The sequence below is a fragment of the Oryctolagus cuniculus genome, chromosome 7, assembly GCF_964237555.1.
Source record: "Oryctolagus cuniculus chromosome 7, mOryCun1.1, whole genome shotgun sequence".
In the NCBI taxonomy this organism is placed as follows: domain Eukaryota; kingdom Metazoa; phylum Chordata; class Mammalia; order Lagomorpha; family Leporidae; genus Oryctolagus; species Oryctolagus cuniculus.
In genome coordinates, this window is record NC_091438.1 from 158,321,444 (window position 1) to 158,341,304 (window position 19,861).

General features: G+C 59.5%; 1 protein-coding gene and 1 long non-coding RNA gene across 7 annotated transcripts in view; one reads left to right on the forward strand and one right to left on the reverse strand.

The window, feature by feature from the left end:
• CTNNBIP1 (catenin beta interacting protein 1) overlaps positions 1-19,861 on the forward strand; it is a 104,796-nt gene that overhangs the window by 47,483 nt on the left and 37,452 nt on the right. For 3 of the 4 annotated variants that reach the window (XM_002716164.5, XM_070079328.1, XM_051858110.2), the window contains one exon: positions 5,388-7,491. In XM_002716164.5, the coding sequence (XP_002716210.1) occupies positions 5,388-5,446 (59 nt within the window). In that variant the 3' untranslated portion in view covers positions 5,447-7,491. Of the gene's footprint in view, positions 1-5,387; positions 7,492-19,243; positions 19,329-19,861 lie in introns of those variants that run through there. The other variant, XR_007924116.2, reaches the window with a different exon arrangement.
• Positions 9,309-13,235, reverse strand: LOC108177746 (uncharacterized). 3 transcript variants are annotated; one of them, XR_011390900.1, is made up of 4 exons: positions 12,528-13,235; positions 12,115-12,197; positions 10,490-11,679; positions 9,309-10,035 (listed from the first exon to the last, which is right to left on the reverse strand). It is a non-coding gene; the product is annotated as an uncharacterized lncRNA (long non-coding RNA). The 3 variants fall into 3 exon arrangements; XR_011390899.1 differs by having other exon boundaries at positions 10,502-11,679; positions 12,528-13,228; XR_001794567.3 differs by lacking the exon at positions 10,490-11,679 and having other exon boundaries at positions 9,764-10,035; positions 12,528-12,986.

Here is a 19,861-nt window from a genome sequence, read left to right on the forward strand (position 1 = left end):
CACCATAATTGGGTGAAGTTTCCACTTTGTTAGTTCCGTTGACGTAGGATTTTGCGGTTTAATTCCTCCATGAGTTTGGGGGCCACATCCAGTTCAGACGGCAGCAGGTGTGATGAAAGCCCCCGCAGTGAGAAGCCCCTGGAGGGCTTGGAGCCAAGGAGCTGACCAGGGTCTTTAAATCTTGCTCTGGCTGCTGTGTGCAGAGTGGGCCATCGGGGCCAGCTGGGAGGTCAAGGAAACCGGGATTCGAGAGTCCAGTGAGGAGGATGAGGTGTGGCCAAGAGCAGGGTGGTGGAGAAACAGCGAGAGTCTAGGCTGTCCTGTCCCACGCAGCGCCCAGAGGGGCAGCCGCTGGGCTGTCGCTGCGTGGAGTGGAGCCGCTGTGAAGGCTTCCAGTTAGACCCGGGGCTTTCGGCCTGAGCAGGGGGCAGGGCTGCAGGTGCACTGGGCGCGGAGGGGAAGCTGTGGGTGCCGCTGGTACCTCTCCCTGACCAGGCCGTCATGGTGAGTGTGGAGTGGTGTCTCCGTGGTTCTGATTTGCATTTCCATAACGCCAGGAGATGGCAGGCACCTTACCATGTGCTCACTGGCCATTTGCATATCCTCCTTGGAGAAGTGTCTTTGCGGGGGTCTCTTGCCCATTTTATTATTACAGATCGATTTATTTACTGCAAAGGCAGAGGGACAGAGAGAGAGAGGCAAAGACAGAGAGATCGTCTATCCACTGGTTCACTCCCCAAATGGCCACAATGGCTATGGCTGGGCAAGACCAAAACCAGGAGCCAGGAACTCCGTCTAGGTCTCCCACGTGGGTGGCGGGGGCCAAAGTACTGGGGCTTCTTCTGCTGCTTTTCCAGGTGTATTAGCAGGGATCTGGACTGGAAGTGGAGCAGCCGGGAATCAAACCAGCACTCAGATATGGGATATCTGTGTTGTAAGTGGCATCTTAACCCATTGTGCCACAACACCAGCACCTTGCCTGTTTTTTAAAAACTAGGTTATTAGACTTTTTTATTGTTTTTATTTATATGATTTGAGAGGCAGAGAGAACGTCCATGTGCTTGTTCACTCCCCAGATGCCCATAACAGCCAGGACTGAGCCAGGGAGCCAGTCCAGTCTCCCTCATGGCAGCAGAAACCCCATCTCTTGAGCCATCACCACAGCATCCCAGGTTCTGTGTTAGCGGGAAGCCAGAGTCAGGAGCGGGGACCAGGGGTGCAACCAGGTCCTCTGAGGTGGGGCTCCGGCGTCTTAACCACTAAGGCCAAATGAGAGTTCTTTCTGTATTCCAGGTAGCGTTCCATAGCCAGATTTATGATTTACAAATATTCCCCGCCTTCCGTGGGTGGTCTCTACTTTGTTGGTGGTGCCCAGTGAAGCACAGTGCCTCTGGTCTTGATAAATCCCACCTTGTCTGTTGTTGTCGTCTGTGCTCTGGGTATCTGTCATTTGTAGGAAATCATTTCCGAACCCTCAGTCATGAAGATTTACTTTCTTGTGTTTTGTTAGAAGATTTTTATATTTTTATCACTTTTGTTTGGGTCATTGATCCATTTTGAGTTTGTTTCTGTATATAGTTTAAGGGCAAGGGTCCATTTTCATCCATTGCATTAGAATCTGACCGTCCCAGCGCCATCTGTTCGGTTTTTTCCCATCGACATGTCTTGGCGCAGGTGTTGCGGATCGATTGACCGGAGCTGGGAAGCTTTGCTGCTGGGCTCACTGGTCTGTGTGTCTGTGTGCTGTTGTCGCTCGTGTTGCTCTCTCAGAAGGTTTGAAATCAGAGTACACATTTTGAACTTTGTGAAATTCATTGCTAGGTGTCTGTTATCAATGCTGTTGCAAATGGAGCTATTTTTTTTTTTTAAGATTTATTTATTTGAAAGAGTTACAGAGAGAGGTAGAGACAGAGATGTCTTCCATCTGCTGGTTCACTCCCCAGTTGGCCGCAATAGCTGGAGCTGTGCCGATCTGAAGCCAAGAGCCAGGAGCTTCTTCCGGGTCTCCCACGCGGGTACAGGGCACAACGACTTGGGCCATCCTCCACTGCTATCCCAGGCCATAACAGAGAGCTGGATAGAAAGAGGAGCAGCTGGGACTCGAACCAGCGTCCATATGGGATACTAGCGCTTCAGGCCACAGCGCCGGCACCTGGAGCTATTTTCTTAATATCACTTTCAGATTATTTATTGCAAAAGTGTAGAAGTATAATTAATTTTTGAATGTTGATCTTGTACCCTGAAGATTTAACTCATTTGTTGGTTCAGTAGTTTTTGTGTGTTCCTTAGGATTTTGTATACACAGGATCATGGCATGCACAGAGAGTTTCCACCCTCCCTTCCACCCTGAACGCCTTGTCTGTCTGCTTCTTGGCTAATTGCCTGGGAAGGAAGAGAAATCTTTTTCTTGTTCCTGTCCCTGGTGGGGAAAATTCTCACTTTGAGATTTTTTTTTGTTTGTTTTTAAGATTTATTTATTTGAAAGGTGGAGTTACTAAGCGGGAGAGGCAGAGGCAGAGAGAGAGATCTCACATCCATTGGCTCACTCTCCAAATGGCTGCAATGGCCAGAGCTGGGCCAGACTGAAGCCAGGAGCTTTATCCAGGTCTCCTATGTGGGTGCAGGAGCCCAGGCACTTGGGCCATCTGCTGCCTTCCCAGGTGCATTAGCAGGGAGCTGGATTGGTTGTAGAGAAGCTGGGACTTAAACTGGTGCCCATATGGGATGCTGATGCTGCAGGCTGCGGCTTAACCCACTGCGCCACAGTGCTGGTCCCCTTACTTTGAGATTTTTGATGATACCTGTGAGGTTTTTGTTTTCATTTGTGCTGCTTATCCCGTTGAAGAAATTCTTTTTATTCCTAGTTTATTGGGAGGCTTTATTTTTTTAATTATGAAAGGGCTTTGGATTTTGTCAAGTGCCTTGTTCCTATCTATTAAGGTGGCTGTTGGCTTTATCCTTGATTCTGTTGACAGGTGTATTACACAAATTGACTTCAGATGCTAAACCAACCTTGCATTCCTGGGATAAGTCTCACTTGCCTGAGTCTAACCCTTTTTATGTGTTGCTGTGCGTACAGCTTGCTGGCATGTTACTGAGTTTTCACATCTGTATTTGTAAGAGATGCTGCTTTCTTGTGATCTCGGCACCTGGTTCTCACTGTCCTTGTCTCTTAGTGTGTCCCACGGTGTAGAACAGCGAGATTGACCTCCCCCTCCTTCCCGTGTGCACCGGCAGCTCCAAGCTCAAGCGTAGCAGAGACTGGCCATCAGGAGGCAAGGGAGGGCAGCACAGCCTGGTGGGACAGACAGATGCTTACGGAGAGGTGTGGAGGGCAGCGCAGCCCTCTAGGGTCAGAGCAGGCCACAGGAGGGACAGGCAGTGGCTCTGGGGGCGCTGTCCACACCCGGCCCCGGCTGCGTACGTGATGGCTGCAGGTTCCTAGCCAGGGCGGGGGCGGCCAGGTGGCAGCGTGGACGTGTGGGACTCCTGCAGATCCTTCACCTGGGTGTCTTGTTGGGCAGTCACCAGAGGCCCTTGTGACCCGAGGGGACTTCCTTCCTGCCTCAAGTGCAGGCCAGGTGCTCGTCCTGGGCAGGCGGCAGCAGGCTGGGTCCCACGCCCCTGGGTCCGGGTTCCCTGCAGCGGCAGCCAGCGCTGTCCTCGTGTCTGCAGCTCACTCCGAGGCCCAGGGGCCCTGCGAGAAAGCCCCCGAGGCTGCGAGGAAGGAAGCAAGCGGGCTGTGCCGAGGTGCCGACTCCCTGTCCCCAGCCTCCTCCCGCTCGGCGAGCTGGGCGGCACCCTGGGAAAGTCGCGTCTGTTAGGTAACGGGCTCAGCTGCCTTGCAGGCTCTGATGTAATCTTGGATTCCGTGGTTGCTAGGAACATTCTGCCTGCAGTGGTAGCTGCGTGGTCCCAGCCTAGGCGAGAACAGAATGTTCCCAAGAAGATGGGGGGTTCTAGGGCTTCCTGCGCGTCCTGAGAAGCTGGACGACGTGAGCTGCCTTCCAGAAGCGCAGTTCCCTCGACGGGGGCACAGGCTCGTGCTGGCTGGGGCAGAGCCGAGACGGCAGGGGCTGGGCGGCGAGGTCAGCTCCCGCAGCAGCACCGGAGTGGCCCAGGGTCAGCCTGACGGCGCCTCCCATGCTCGGTCCTTGTCACGGGGCGCTCCGCCCCCGCAGCTCCGTGGCTGGCACGCTCTCCTCCGTGTGGCAGGGCAGCGGGAGGCAGGCGCCCTTGTGGTGTGGAGGAGACAGCAGCACCACCGCCCGGGACACAAGCAGCAGTCTGTCCTCACACCACGCCCACCAGCCCACCTCCACTGGCCTTTGCCATCTGCCGTCCGCCCCGCTCGGGAGCTTCCTGCAGTAGCACTGATGAGAAGCGTGCCAGAGGGGCCCAGCCAGGCCACCGTTCCTGTCCAGGCACAACCAAGAGCTGGGCTTTACCAAAAAGCAGGACAACAGCAGGACCCAGGGCCAGGGAAGTGGGGGGACCTGCCGGTCACCTCACTCACCCCGCAGGGCCCCTCCCTTCCTGGGCAGCTGCTGGTGGGGGCAGCGGGGTTAGCATTTAAGCTCGCTCCCTCCTCCCTGCAGCCGTTCCTGGCCGCGTGTCAGAGCCTGTGTGTTCTGTGGAAAACAAGACAAAGGAAGCAAACGTGGAGCTGCTGGGCCACACGCACACTCGGGATTAAGAAAATGAGTGGCAAGCGACGTGGATGTTATCTGTCTCCGCTGAAGCAGGCAGGCAGCAGTCTGGAAGTGGGTCTGGACAGGTCCCTCTGACCAGGTGTTGGGCCTGGGCAAAGAGGAATGGCTGTGGCAAGTCCGACTGACGGACAGGTGCTGTGGCGCCGTGGGCCGGGATGCTTCCTGATGGTGCACCTGGGAGGATGGCCCAAGTACTCGGGCCCCTGCCACCACGTGAGAGGGACCTGGAGTGAGGTCTGGGCTCCTGGCTTCAGCCTGGTCCAGCCCTGGCTGTTGTGGGCACTTAGGGAGTGAACCAGTGGATAGAAGATCTTTCTCTCCGCCTTTCAAGTTAGATGGAAGTAAATACACAAATAATGAACAGAGCAAGAGCCCCAGGAGGATCAACATTGGAGTCCTGAGAAGGAGGAGGGGGCTCCCAAGGGCCCCTGGGTGTTTGGTGGCATCGGAGCAGCCGCCGTGAGCAGGCAGCTGGATCCTGTCCTGGCTCGTGGGAGCCGTGTGGCCCTGGGCAGCAGCTGTCAGGCCGCAGCAAAGGCTGGAAGGGCTCTGTGCCCAGGAGGCACCCACCTGGTGGGCCGGTGCCCCGCCTGGGGCTCGCAGCCTCCTGGCCACATCCTGGTCGTCCCGGTCGTCCCGGAGACCCCCTCAGCAGTTCTTGTCCCTGGTCTGCAGGTGCAGAAGATGTGGTGATGGCGTTTTCCAGGTCGGAGACGGAAGACCGGAGGCAGTAGCTGCAACCCCCTTGGAACACCCTGGAAGCCGTCAAGGGCCAAGATCAGTGTGGCTCCTCGGCCAGCCGAGTGACAGGAGACCGCATCCCCCACCTCCCCCAGCCCCCCTGCCCCTCCCCTGCTCCCCGCCCCACGGCCACTTGGCCACTCGGCGGGGCTGGCGTCCGGGAGACACCAGTGGTGCATTTACGATGGGCTAAGGACTCGTGATTGGCTGCAGGAAGAAACCTTTTTATTTTTAAACCTTGACCAGTGGAAACCTTCCATTTTTATTTCTGACTCTTATTTAAAAAAAAAAAAAAATTGCGCCTCGGTATCTGGCTTCCCAGGAAGCCCTCCGAGCTCTGGTGCTTTATTTCGGTCGTTTTTTAGGAATGTGAAGAGGTCTGATTGGCTGCTTGAGCAGGGGCAGGGTTACGATTGGCTGGGCAGTGGGCAGTCGCTTTTTCTGTCATTGGCTGCAGGTGTTCTGATAGCAGCAGCTTCTCTATTTTGAATGCAGAAAACAGGGTCTAGGACGTTGCTTGTTATATTTGACTTGAAAAAAAAAAAAAAAACACAGAAAACCAAGTGCGCTGTGCGATGTTTATTACACAGAGCTTGCTGCTGCCGTCACGGGCGGGTTTGTGTCTGAACTTGATCAGCCTCTTGGTTTCCCATCGGCTCTCCCGTGACTCCCATTGCTGCAGATTCACCCCCAGCCTGGGGGCTCCACCCGGAGAACGCATTTGCTTTAGTGACCCCACTGCCGCCACCAGCAAAGGGGCCCCGAGGAGCTCGGCATTGCTCTGATCCAGCTGCCCAGAGCATAGAGCTGGCCGTGGGGCAGGAGTCACACGCTTCGCCGCCAGCTGCCCTCCGTGACAGCGGGGTCACCCAGACACCGTCCAGGCCTCCAGAGGAGCTCCGGGCTGGGCAGCTCTGTCCTCTTGTCTGCCCCTGCTCATCCCTCTACAGAGAAGGGGCTGCCCTGCACCGGGAGGCCGCACACACCCTGAGGGCGTGGAGCAGGGGTCTCTTACCTGGAGCCCCAAACCCCCATAAAAGCCCCAGCCCCGGGAGACCGTGGTCCCGAACACCAACCTCTGACCTACCCAGCCAGCCTCCTCCAGTGTCCGCCGCTGTGCCGGCGGGTCCCGGGGAGCACCGGAGCTCCCCGCCGTGCACTGAGCTGCCTGCGGAAAGGCCCCTCTGCGTGTCAGCCTGCAAGGGAAGCGCGTGCTTTACGGAGTGTGCACCAGGCCTTCACCGAGGGACCCCTCCTGGGGGTGGCAGGGCCTCCCCCTTACCTCCCTGCATCACTCATGGGCTGGGGGGGCTGGAGAAAGGTGTGGGCCCGAGGTGGTGGGTGGCCGAGCCCCCTTTTTGGCCCAGCTATCAGAGCCAGGAGGACACTCTGAGTGTCGCGTGTTGTCCCCCTTCACACTGCCTGGGGCTGTGGGCCTCTGTGGTTCCCGTGTGCCGGCGTGTCCTGGGCCGGTGCCCTGGCCAGCCTCCCCATCCGTGCTCCCACGTCGTCAGTCTTGCTCCAGACAGAGCTAAGACCCTGCCGTGCACCACACGTGGGCCCCTGGTCCTCAGGAGTAGGCGGTTAACCTCCCAGGGCCACCGATCCCCAGGGGACAAGGAGTTAGGGGCACAGGGGCAGCACCAGGCTAGGACCCTGGCAGGGCGCTGACAGCCTCTTCCTGCTGGGCAGTGCATGTGAGCACACGCCCACACGTGTGCAAGGCACACGCCCAGCTCGAGGCCTGGTGCTGCAGCTGAGCCCCGGGGAAAGGTGGTTTTGCTCCGTCTCCCCCTGCCTGGGCCCTGGTGTCTGGAATCAGGCACTGCTAGCTGCCCCCTCTTCACCTGTAGCTTCTGCACGGTGTGTTCTCTGCCCCAGCCTGTCCTTGTCACGGTCACGGGTCCCGCTCTAACAGTAACAACCCCGGCCTGTCTGCTGTCCTGGAGGGGACAAGCTCAAGTGTCACCGTGGCTTCAGATTTCAACTGAAAACCTGTCTGTTGGGGGAAAGTTAGCAATAAAGATTTTTCACAGCTCGGGTGTGCGCTGGGTTGGTTCTCCCTCCGCGTCACGCCCTGGCAGTGTCCCCGTGCCCTCGGCTGCCACTGGGGCCACCCTTTCCGCAGCGACTTTGCTGAGTGTGTGCAGCCTGGATTGCAGCTCAGGGGCGACGCTCCGTGTCTACAGCGCCCTGCGCCCGGCTCCTTAGAGGGTGGAGCCCCTGTGAGGCCTGGAGGTCGCCAGTGTCGTCCTCCATGGGACAGGCTGCCCTGCACCCCTGCCCCCACTGTCCTCCCACGCTGGCGCTGGTCCAGCACGCCTGTCCCCGCAGTCCCACCAGCCCGGAAGCAGAGGGGCCGGCCGTGTGCAGGTCCTGGGTTTGGGAGCTGAGATCATCTCTGCTTCCAGAATTTTTTACTTTGGGAGCATTTTCTAGAAATCTTCATTTCTACCCATCCGGATCCCATTTTAGTTGTTTTGTTTTGTTTTGTTTTTTTTCCTGTTTACACAGACTCACTGCTTCTGTTTCCCTTTCAAGAACTCCCCTGGGTTACAGCAGCATCGGCATCACCACGCCTGGTGTTGGAAGAGGTGTCTGGGGTCCCCGCCCTGCAGAACCCCCAGTCCCCCCTGGAGCCTCTCTGCCAGGGGCCTGTCCCGCCTGGAGCACCCCTTGCCCCCCGGGAATTCATCCCCTCATGGGGTAGGGCGTCTGGTGACTTTCCCGTGTCGAGGTGGTCGGCCTTTCTCCGTAACTTCTTTGTCCGGGAGAAGGACTGGAGTCCCTGAGAGGGAGGCAAATGCCGTGTTGGGCAAAAGTGACTCAGGGACACACGCTCAAGGCCCTCGTGGGGCTCTGCCCCCTCCCCGTGTTCCGAGTGACACCGGCAACCTTGAGTTAATCTTCTCTTCTAAGCTGGCTCAGCTGAGGGAGGGACTGGCTGGCCCTGGTCCCCCCCTGTTCGGCCGCCCTCAGAGAGCTGGGAACCCGAGCCTGGGAGCCATCCGACCTGTCAGGTCTGTGACAATAACTGGGCCACGTAAAACGAACCCAGGGGAACACCAGGGACGGCGTCAGCTCTCCCAGGGTCCCCAGCCTTCGAGCTCTGCCTTCCTGGGCGCAGGTGCACGCAGCTGGCAGTGACCCTGAGGGCAGGATTCCCGAGGCTGGAGGCAGCTGGGGGCCAGGCTGAGCCTGGGGGCGGCCTGGGACACACAGAACACCCTGTCTCTTGTCTGCGTTTCCCAGGCCTGGGGGAGGCTGTCGAGAATGAATGAAGCACTCTGTTTCCCACAGGTGAACAGCAGCTGTGAGAATCCAGGCTGCTCCCAGCCTTTGAACAGGGGCCTTTGTCCCAGCGAAAAGTGATCCCCTCCACAGCACCTGGTCCATGGGTGGGGGCAGGAGTCAACTTCCGGAGCCAGGGAGCTCTGCGGGCCCCAGGGACCCCAGCACTACCCAGCTGCCCCTCCTGTGCCGGTGGGTCCCTCCCCTCCCTCTCTGGGTCGCTCACTGCACCTGCTGGAACCGGGCCAACCTGAGGTCACCGTTAGCAAACATTTGCAGCCCTCTGCACCGGACGCGGAACCTGCCCTTCTGGGAGACGGGGATGTTAGGAGCCGCGGGGATGAGGGCCCTCATTTAAAGAAAGGTCTCTCCGAAAGACAAAGAGCTGTGGAGTAAAAGGCCTGATGTCAGCCAGAATCTTGCCTTTGCCTTTCTCTTTCTCTCGGAGCTGCCCCCTCCTGGGAGTCACCTGTCCAGCCCCGCCCCGCCCCTTGGGAATCTCAGGAGCGCCTCTGACTCAGAGCCTGCTTCCTGAGCCCCAGGGAGGGAGGAGGGTAGGCCACACCTGCGAGCCCCACCCCAGCCTGCTCAGGGAGGGGTTGGGGGGAGGTGACTTCAGACCCAGAACCTCACAGTTTCCCCTTCTTGGTCCTTGACCCCTGGTGGAAGGAGGTGGGTTTTTGCCAGCACCTTTTGTAAGGGTGCTGTGCTCTGTGTGTCCCGAAAGCTTCGGGCTGGAGGTGGGAGCCCCACACTCGCACTTCAGTGAGGCGTCCAGGAGGTGATGGGGCCTAGACAAGATCGGGGGGTGGCCCCTGTGGTGGCATGAGTGGCTGTGCCCGAGTCCGACCCAAGTCTGCACACAGAACCTCCGCCGTGGGACGGCGTGGCGAGGAGGCCTCACCAGACGTGACTCCAGCACCGCGCTCCTCCCGGGCCCCAGAACCATGAGCCTAATAAACTGCTGTGCTTTTCAGTCACCTGGTCTCAGATACTTTGTTACAGCAAAGATTAAGACAGTGCTGCCCATGTTCCAGTCTTTTAAAAAAAAAAAAAAATGAGTGTATTTTTTAAAGATTTATGTATTTGAGAGGCAGAGTTACAGACAGAAAGAGGGGGAGACAGAAAGAAAGGTCTTCCATCTGCTGGTTCACTCCCCAAATGGCCAAAACGTCTGGAGCTTGGCTGATCCGAAGCCAGGAGCCAGGAGCTTCCTCTGGGTCTCCCATGCGGGTGCAGGGGCCCAAGGACTTGGACCATCTTTTGCTGCTGTCCCAGCCATAGCAGAGAACTGGATCGGAAGAGGAGCAGCCGGAACTCAAACCAGTGCCCATATGGGATGCCAGTGTCGCAGACAGACGATTAACCCACCACACCACAGCACCAGCCCCCCAAATTATTTATTTATTGGACAGACAGAGCCTACACCCATCAGTCCACTCCCCAAATGTCCTCAATAGCGGGGGCTGGGCCTGGCCGAAGCTGGGAACCAGGAACTCAATGTGGGCCCCGATGTTGGGCCCAGGTACTTGAGCCCTCACTTGCTGCCCCCCAGGGTGCACAGTGGCAGGAAGCTGGCATCGGGATTGGAGCTGTGACTCAGCCCAGGCACTGCAACTCGAGATGTGGGTTCCCAACCAGTGTGTTCCTAGATGTGTGCCTGCCCGCGCTCGTTCCCAGTCTTGATGCGGTGTTCACTGGCTGCCCGCTGCGTTCAAGGGCGTGGCACCTTAGCCCCCACTCACCAGGGCGCTCACCTTTCACACCATCAGACATCAAGACTGGTGGCTCCCCTGCAGGCTAAGCTGATTTTTCTAGAAGTTCCTCTTGCACTGGGCAATCTCCCAGCTCTATGCCACTTGCTCCCGTGGTCTAAATCCGTCTGTGCTGGTAGCCAGAGGCTGGGCGACTTCATGCCCTATTTCGAGAACTCCAGAGGCCAGCGGGCAGGTCTGAAGCCTGGGTCTGCCCCTCTGCAGCCGTGTGCCGTGGGCGGGGGATCTAACTTACGGAAAAAATAGGAGCATCTATCCCATGAAGCTGTTGTTGAGAAAGCATGAGATCATGCCTAGGACAAGCTTAGCCCAGTGCCCTGTGCACGGTGGGTGGGCAGGACAGATGGTCACTGTCCCCACAGCGGGTGTCCCTCCGCCTCCACCCTCTCTGCTCCTACGTCACTCCCAGGAAGGGCTGTGTGCAGCTCTTGCCGTGGGGAGTGGCGCAGCCCAGGTCCAATTAGGTGCTTATTAGCTGCTTTTGATGGGGATGAAAGAGCTGAGATGATCCCTTGGTAGAAGCCAGGCCAGCTGCCTCCTGCTCCCCACCCTGAGCCCCTCCCTCTGCTAGGGAGCTTTGCGGGGTGGGGAGGGGGGGATGTTAATTGGGGCAGAGTCCCCACACCTGAGGCCCTGGGGAGGGGTTCCCCCATGAGAACAGCCAGGGTGGGGCCTGGGCAGAGCCCTGGAGTGGGAGTCCTGTCTTCCTAGGGCCCCTTCTGCTCTGTTCGCCTTGTGCTTAAACTCCAGACGGAGTCACAACCAGGCAGGGAAGGAGATAAAATTAAATCCTCAATCATGATCAAGTGGTTAAAAAAAACATCCCTGCCAGAGGCTGCTTCCCACCACAGCCGGCTGGGCTCCGTTTCAGAGCAAAGAGGAGGAGGAGGAAGATAGGGGAGCCGTGAGAGCCCAGCACCCCACGCTGCCGTCCCAGCCCGCAGTGGCCAGGCTCCTGCGTGCCCCCTCCGCCAGGTGGGGAGGCTGAGGCTTGCAGAGGCTGGGAACGTATTCAGAAGGCGATTGCCAAGGGGCATGCTCACGCTTTGCAGAAAGTGGCGGGGTCTGGGTTCCAGCACTGCACGTCTGGGTTCGAATCCAGCCTCTGCCAGTCACCAGCATCGTGGGCAAGTCACCCAGTGTTTCCAAGCCCCTGTTTCCTAATCGGAAACGTGGGAGCAACAGTGGTGCCCACAGCTTGGCAGTTGTCGATGCAACGTGTGAGCCCTAGCAGTGGGGTGCCAGGGAGCGAGGCTCAGGAGGGGGGAGGGGGTGCAGCTCCAGGGAGGGGGTGTCGGGAGGGAATTCCAAGCTGCTCCAAGCTGGAGCTGTGGAGATGGCCCTTCCTCTGCCTCTGCACACGGAAGCTGGGCTTAGGGGGTTGGGGCTGGGAGAGGCTGGGCATGGGACAGGGAGGCGCCCTGTGTGACGCCTGCACCCAGGTGGCCCCTGAGAGGGGGGACTGTGGCTGGAGCTGCAGGCACCCGGCGGGGCAGAGTGCGCGGTGCCCTGGAGGGAGTGCTGGGTGTACCCTGGCCGCAGAGGTAGGAAGCTGAGAGGAAATAATGAGGTGGTAAAAATAGCCCTTTGTTTACCGGAGGCTGCACATCCCTGTGTGTCCTGGGTGGAGGAGGAGCTGGAGCCAGCGAGACGGGCTTGGTGGAAGGAGCTGGGCGACCTGTGGACGTGGTCCTTTCTGAGCCAGGGAGGAGAGAGGGGCCGGGGCCACCCACCCCTGCAGTCCCCAGGCAGCCCCTCTGGCCTTTTCCTCAGGAGGCCTCTGCCCCCAGCCCCCAGCCCGCAGCCCAGAGGAGGCCTGGGGTGCCTGGGGAGGGGGCGCTGGCTGTCTTGCCCACCCTCCCCTTTCCTGTCCCCCTGGGCGTCGGCTTCCAGGGCTGGTCCCACGGAGCCATTGCCACATCCCCTGAGAAGAGCCAGGCTGCAGGGGGGCCGAGCCCTGGGAGGGGCAGCCTGGACTCTGTCCTCGGGGATTCTGTCCAGAACCTACCTTCGAAGCTCCCTCAGCTCCTGCAGCTGGTTTCAGAGGGGAGCCCTGGGCCATCTGGCTGGCACCCAGGACTCCTCCAGGCTCCTCGAGAGTTAATCCAGCCCAGCCCATGCCAGCTGGGCCCCTGCCAGGCGCTGGGCCCGTCCGGAACTGCTGAGTGCGGGCCCAGGGCATGCTGGGCGGGGAGGCAGAGGTGGGGCGCCCAGCCCTGTTTGGGCATCGGCTGCAATGGTGGAAAGTCCTTTTCACCCAAGGAGGCCAGGCCGAGTCGGCAGTCCCAGGCTTCCTTGCTCGGTGCTGAGACAGCCAGGAGGGGCTGTTAACTCCTGCACCTGCCCGCAGGGCCATCATTCTCGCTGTCTGGGCATGTGGCTCTCAGGGCCGGCCGGGCCAGGGCAGGGGATGGCAGAGTCCCGTGTGTCTGCTGGGAGCCGCTGGCAGCCAGACCCGGGGAGGGAAGCTGCTTCAGAAGCCAGAAATGTTTGGGGAGCGGGGTGGGGGTGATTTGTTGGGACAGGCCCGGGAGTTTGGGCTGGAGCCTGGCAGATGCCCCAGGGCCCGCTGGGCACCGTCACCCTCCCCAGCCCTAGTGGGGTCCTGCTGCTGCCTGCCCTGGGCTGTGTGGCCTGGCAAGAGCCCCACTCATTTGTCTTGGGGGAGGGGGAAAGCGAGGAAGGGGTTCACTGTGCCCCTCCTCCGAGCTGCTGCATGCATGCACAGGGCGGAGGGGTTTAGGAGATCAGGCTCTGAAAGGTCTGTAGGCAGAAGAGGAGGCTGGGCAGGGTGGCAGGGGACAGGCGTGCAGAGCAAACCAGACCGGGGCTGGGGCTGCGGCTGGGGCTGTCCCCGCACTCCGCTGCCACGCACCTTGCGCAACTGCACTACGTGGGTCTGAGCCTCAGGGGGATGTGGGAGTCATCAGTGCTGTGCCCCAGATGTGCCCAGCTCCCTTCCTGGCAAATGACAGGCTTGTGCTTCCCCGCTCCTTTCATTAACAAAGGCCCTCGCCCGCTTTGGCCAGCGAAACCAGGGCACACCTGGTAGGTCGTGGCACAGGGAGCCGAGCCAGTCACTTCGTGCTGTCCCCACCGGCCTGCGTCCTGGCAGAGCCCCTCTGCCGCTGCACTGACAGGAAGGTGGGGCTCCCCAGCATGAGCCAGGCTCCCCGACCCCTGAGCCCGTCAGAGATCTCGCGAGACTTTGCGGACAGTGGTGCCAACGCCCGCCGCATCAGAGAGCTGTCTGTTCTGGCTTTCCAGAGAGGCTGTGTCTCAGAGCCTCGAGCTTGGCCTGGGCCCCACCCTGGGCTGCAGGCAGTGGCTGCCTGTTGCACTGTGGACTTGGCCTCCCCTCCTGGACTGCAGCGCAAGGCCTTAGGTCTGGCCCCTGCCAACCCCCGACCCCTCTCCTACCGCTCCTTGCTCTTCACGCTCCAGCCACAGCCTCCCTTTGCTCCTCAGACCAAGGTCACTGCCACCACACGGGCAGTCCCACGCATGATTTTTTTTTTTTAGATTTATTTTTATTTGAAAGAGTTAGAGAAAGAGGTAGAGACAGAGAGAGAGGTCTTACATCCACTGGTTCACTCCACAAATGGCTGAAATGGTCAGAGCTGAGCTGATCCGAAGCCAGGAGCCAGGAGCTTCTCCCAGGTCTCCCATGTGGGTGCAGGGGCCCAAGTACTTGGGCCATCTTCCACTGCTCTCCTAGGTGCATTAGCAAGGAGTTGGATGGGAAGTGGAGCAGCTGGGACTCGAATTGGTACCCATTTGGGATGCCGGCCCTGCAGGCCAGGGCTCTAACCTCCTGCACCACAGTGCCGGTTCCCAAGATCTTAAAGCCTGCACCAAATGCCTGCTCCCATGGAGACCTCGTCTGGCCATCCAGGAGTAGCACCGTGGTGGCATGTGGCCCTGCCTGGAGTGGCAGGTGTTCAGCAAAACGAAAAGAAGACCTGGACCTGCTGCACACTGTGCAGTGAGTGTCACGGCGTGGTGAAGGTTTGTAGGTGCTTTTCCCCGGGAGACCTGTTTCATCGACCTTTCCCTCAACTGCGTGACCACAGACCGCTTTCTAGCTTTTCTTAACAGGTTCACGGAATTCCTCTTGCTGCTGTGGCAAGAGCACCCTGTGTAAAATCTGCAATCCTCCTTCAAGTCTGAGCTCTGCAAGTCTCCCTATCCGTAGAACGGGTGCTAATACCAACCACCACAGGGTGCTTGTAGGTGTGGAATGAGAACAGAACTTTAATCTTTTTTTTGACAGGCAGAGTTAGACAGTGAGAGAAACAGAGAGAAAGGCCTTCCTTTCCGTTGGTTCGCTCCCCATATGGCTGCTATGGCCGGTTCTGCGCCCATCCGAAGCCAGGAGCCAGGTGCTTCCTCCTGGTCTCCCATGCGGGTGCAGGGCCCAAGGACTCCACTGCCTTCCCGGGCCACAGCAAAGAGCTGGACTGGAAGAGGAGCAACTGGGACAGGTCCGGTGCCCTAACCAGGACTAGAACCCGGTGTGCTGGCGCCACAGGCAGAGGATTATCCTAGTAAGCCACGGGGCTGGCCAGAACTTTAATTTTTAAACAGGACTGATTTATTTGAAAGGCAGAGTGACAGAGAGAGAGGAAGAGAGACTCAGAGACAGATAGAAAGAGATCTTACATTTGCTTCTTCACTCCCCAAAGGGTTGCAACAGCCAGGGCTGGGCCAGGCTGAAGCCGGGAGCCCCAAGCTCCGTCCCAGTCTCCTGCGTGGGTGGCAGTGACACCTGCTGCCTCCCGGGGTGCACATTGTCAGGAACAGGACCGTGCATGGAACGCCTAGACAGTGGGCTCCCACCAGGCGCTCTGACAGTGCGACGCGGACATCCCGATCGGTGACTTCACTGCCTCCTGGCAGACATACCCGCCCCCGATAAGAATCTTATAAGCTGTAAAGTCCTCTCCAGATGCCTGAACTCCTAATTGGTTTAACCTGGAAAATAACCTGCAGCGTGTTTACCTTACAAGGTAGGCGGCCCTCTGGTACTGGCCTCAGGACGCCAAAGGGAGAGGGAGAGATGGCCCAGGGTTGGCAGAGCCAGGTGACTGCAGAGGAGACAGAAACGGGAGCCCGGAGAACAGAGGTGGCAGTGACGGACAGACCCCGGGGGGGGGGGGCGTGGGCGTGGGCGGGGGCAGCCCGAGAGCCGCGGTTCTAGCAGCTTCCACCCAGGCAGCAGAGCCGGTGCCCCTCCCCCCCACCCCAGCCTTCCTTGTCCCACCTGGTGGACTCTGCCGGGCGCAGAGCTGGCTCTGTCGCCTGCTGTAGCTGCCATGGCAAAGTCCCACGGGCTGGGGCCCAAACAGCAGGAAGTCCTGGTCCCGCAGCTCAGGAGGCTGGAAGTCAGGGACCATGGTGTTTCCAGGGTGGGGTCCCAGGCCTCTCGCCTTGGCTTTTGATGGCCAGCTCCCCTCACGTGGCCTCCCGTCCCCATGTCTGTCCGAACACCTTCTGTCACACTGGGTTAGGGCCCCCAATGACCTCATCGTAGCTGGATGACCTCCGACTCCGGAGAACATGCTGGGGGTCAGGTCTTCAACACCTAAATATTGCGGGGGTATACCTTAATCACGAACAGGGGCACCCCCTTCATCCTTGGCCAAAAACCCGTGGCTGTGGCCTGCTGGATGAGACAGAGAGCCCGTAATTGTGTTAATTGCCACAAGAACCCAAACCTTCAATTAATACACCACGGGAATAAAGAGCCAACGCACGCAGCGCCTGGACTTGGATGCAGAGCCCCACCCCCACCCCCTGAGCCCACCCCTGAGCTCACTGCTGCTCCTTTTCAAATTAGCAAAGAAGAAAGCATGAGCATCTGTCTTGCCGCCACGAGCTCAGAGCAGAGCCGTGGTGCAGCCCCGGGACAGGGGTGGCTAGGGGCACCCTGGTTGTATCCTGTCCAGAGCCAGGCACCCGGGTCCGGCCGTGGGGCACAGAAGAGCCACCAGCTCCTGCAGGAGGGAGGGTCCAGATCCTCACACAAATCCTGGCGCTGTGGCGCCCTGGTGGGGGCCCCGGGCACTTGGCAATGCGGGCAGGCGGACTGCACCGCACAGGGCTTGGGAGCTGGTCCTCTAACTCACACCCGGGGCGGGGGTGGCTGGGACCCTGGGCTGCGCTGCACTGCCACCTCCCCTCCATTCCATAGGGGCCGTCAGCTCTGGGCAGATGGCCAGTGCTGAGTACACGGTGGCCCCCGTCCCTCGTCTCTGGTCCTCTTCGGGCTGCCTGGAGACTGCCCCACCCACGGTCGCCTCCTGTGGCTGGAGGGTGCCCTGCTCAGGCCTGGGGTTGGCACGAGCTTTAGTCTCGGCAGGCAGCCTCCCTGCTCTGCGCTGGGCCTGGGAAAGCTTCCCCAGCCCCCCTCTTTGTGTCCCCTCTGCCACCCCCCTGGGCCTCCCCTTCTGCCTCCTTCTACAGCCAACCAAGGACAAGCAACCGAGGGCAAACGGAGCTTCTAGCCTCAGGCTCTGCTTTCCCAGCCGTCCCGGCTCCCAGCTGTGCCAGCGCAGCCCGGGGAGTGGGGGTCTGGGGGGTAGGGTGCGAGTGGGACTCCCCTCCTGGCCACTGGGTCATCCCTGCCTCCCACGGCCTGGGCAGAGGGCGAGCGCCTGGCTGGCTCTGGTGCCCTCCTGTGATTTGCCTCCCTGCCTTTCCCAGGCCTCTCTGGGCCTCCTCCCTGGCTGGGAGACACAGTGAGAATTCCGGGCCCTCTGTGCAGGGTGGGGTGGGGGGCTCTTCCTTGGACAGCAGCTTCTCATTTGCATCCCTAAATCAATGGGCTCCAACGATCAAAGTCCCTGCACTCGACTTCAATGAGGCCAGCAGCGGGGCCCAGAGGATGGGGGAGGGTACCATGGTGGCTATCGCCTATCGCCCTCCCTCCCTGCTGCCCCCTTGGCTGGCCGCACACAAAGGAACTGGAGTAGAGGTGGCTCTCTCCACTATGAGGTCGCTTCCTCTGACTTCCCCCAGAGGTCAACCTGGGTAGGACCATGGTGGGTGGGGGAGGCAGCAGGATTTGGCCAGGTGGAGAGAAGAGGAGGGTCAGCACCCCTTCCCCACCCCACGCCTGTCGGGGGCCCTGTGGTCCCAGCCAGAATGGCAGCTGCATTTCTTGAGCTCTCAGGTCCAGACCAAGAGCTGAGCGCTTCCCAGGCATGTCCAGGGCTGGGGCATGCGTGATCCCGTGAGGTGCAAGTCTTCGTTGTCCCCCAACTCTGAGCACGAGGATGTAGCACGCGGAGGCCGCAGAGCTGGGCAGCGGCAGCGTCGCGGCTTGGGGGCCTGGAAAGAGCTCTGTTCAGGAGTGGAGGCCGAGTGTGCGCTTTGTGTGGGAGCCTGACCTGGCCCGGGAGGTCAGGATGCCCCGCCTGTGTTCTGGCTCAATCCTCGCCCCCAGCATTGGAGGTGGAGGTGGTGGGGTGAGGGTGGGGAAGGGCAGGTGCCCACAAAGCCTGCCTCAGTGCCTCTCCGGCTTTTCCTGGCCTCGAAGAAACTCTCACCAACGTCGTGCGCGAAAGCCTCAGCTTTAGAGCTGACAGATCCGAGTTTGAATCCCAGCTTTGCCACTTGGCTGTGTGGCTTTGGCCAGATCGCTTAACCTCTCGGAGCCCCCGTGTCCTTGTCTGGGAAGGAAGGTGATAACTGTGCTCATGGCACGGGCCTGCCACCAGCAAGAAGTCGGTCCACAGCATGCCAAGTGTGAGCTATGCTTGCGACTTCTCCATCTCTGGGGGCTGATTAATCCCTGCTACGCAGATGAGGGAGGAGAACCAGGAGGGGTCCCCGAGCACTCTTGGGGGGCAGAAGCTCTGCAGTCTGGCTCAGGAATTATCTTGGGGTTTGCTGGCTCAGGGGGCTTCGAGGTGGAGGAAAAAGCAAACACAAAAAACCAGAGAAGCCTCATGCAAGAGCTGGCTTTGCTACTCCAAGCTGGGTGGTCTTTCCTCTTTTACAGTTTGTCTACTTTTATTTGAAAGGCAGAGAGAGCGAGCGAGAGGGAGACAGAGAGAAAGAAAGAAAAAGAAAGAGGGGGAGAGAGAGAGAGAGAGAGAGAGAGAGAGAGAGAGATGGATCTCCATCCGTTGGTTCACTCTCTAAATGATTACAACAGCCAGGGTTGGGCCAGGCTGAAGGCAGGAGCCAGGAGCTTCATCTTGGTCTCCCACGTGGGTGGCAGGGACCCAGGCACTTGGGCATCCCCTGCTGCCTCCCAGGTTGCACATTAGCAGGAAGCTGGCTCAGAAGCAGAGGCGGGACTTGAACTCGGTACTGTGATATGGGATGCAGGCATCCCAAGTGGCGACTTTACTGCTGTGCCAAATGCCCGCCCTCAGGCCTGAGGGTCTTGTGGAGTTGCTCAGCCCACCCCCCTCCAACTCCTGCTTGCCATCAGTTAGATGGGGATGAAGAAACCTCTTCTTGAGAGATGACCGTGAGCCCAAAGCACACAGACACCCTTTGATAGAGGGAGAACCCAAGCCCCACGCGCCCCCTCCGGTGCCGTGAGAAAACTGTCACCATCGGCGCCTCCTCACACCTCCCACATATGCTCCCGCGTGTCCCCGCTGGCCGGGCGAGGGCAGTTGGCACCTGTGCTGTGCTTGCCCCACACTGCACGCTCTCGCGTTTCCCGCACTGCCATCGAAAGCGGTTTTTATGATTACTGTCTTACAGGGGAGGAGACTGCGGCTCACGGGAACTAGGCTGCCTGCTCTTTTCGGCTAGTAACTGGAACCCGGCCTGGCTGCATCAGAACCGTGTAAGACTTTCCTCTTTTATTCCATTAACCCCTTTAACCCGCAGTATGGCTGCAGTGCGGGAGGTCTGGCGAGCCCCCGGGAGGACCTAGGGGTCCCGACTCCTCCGAGGTTGGTGTCATTTCCACCCACTGTGCTCATAGGCGGCTTCTCCCCTGCAGGGCTGGGTCGCTGTGCCCGCTTCGGCCCTGGCCTTTGCCTCCTCTCTGCCCTGTTGGGTTCGGGCGCGTGTCCTCACAGTGGGGAGCACACGTGCGCTGCGTGGCACACTGCAGAAGGAGGCAGCCGCCCCCGCACCCCACACACAGGCAAGCGGTCCTTGTGCCTCCCCAGAGCAGGCAAGGGAGCGTGCTGGGCGGTGCCGTTGGTTTTGCAGTGGGAAGGGATCTATGTAGGAAGCCCCAGTCCTCATCCCAGCTTTGGGGTGCACAGGGGAGGGGCCTGGCTTCCGTGGGAGGGAAGGGTTTTGCTTTCCTGGAAATGTTCACTGGCGTGGGAATCCTTAGTTCTCTTCCAAACGGAGAGTCATAGAAAG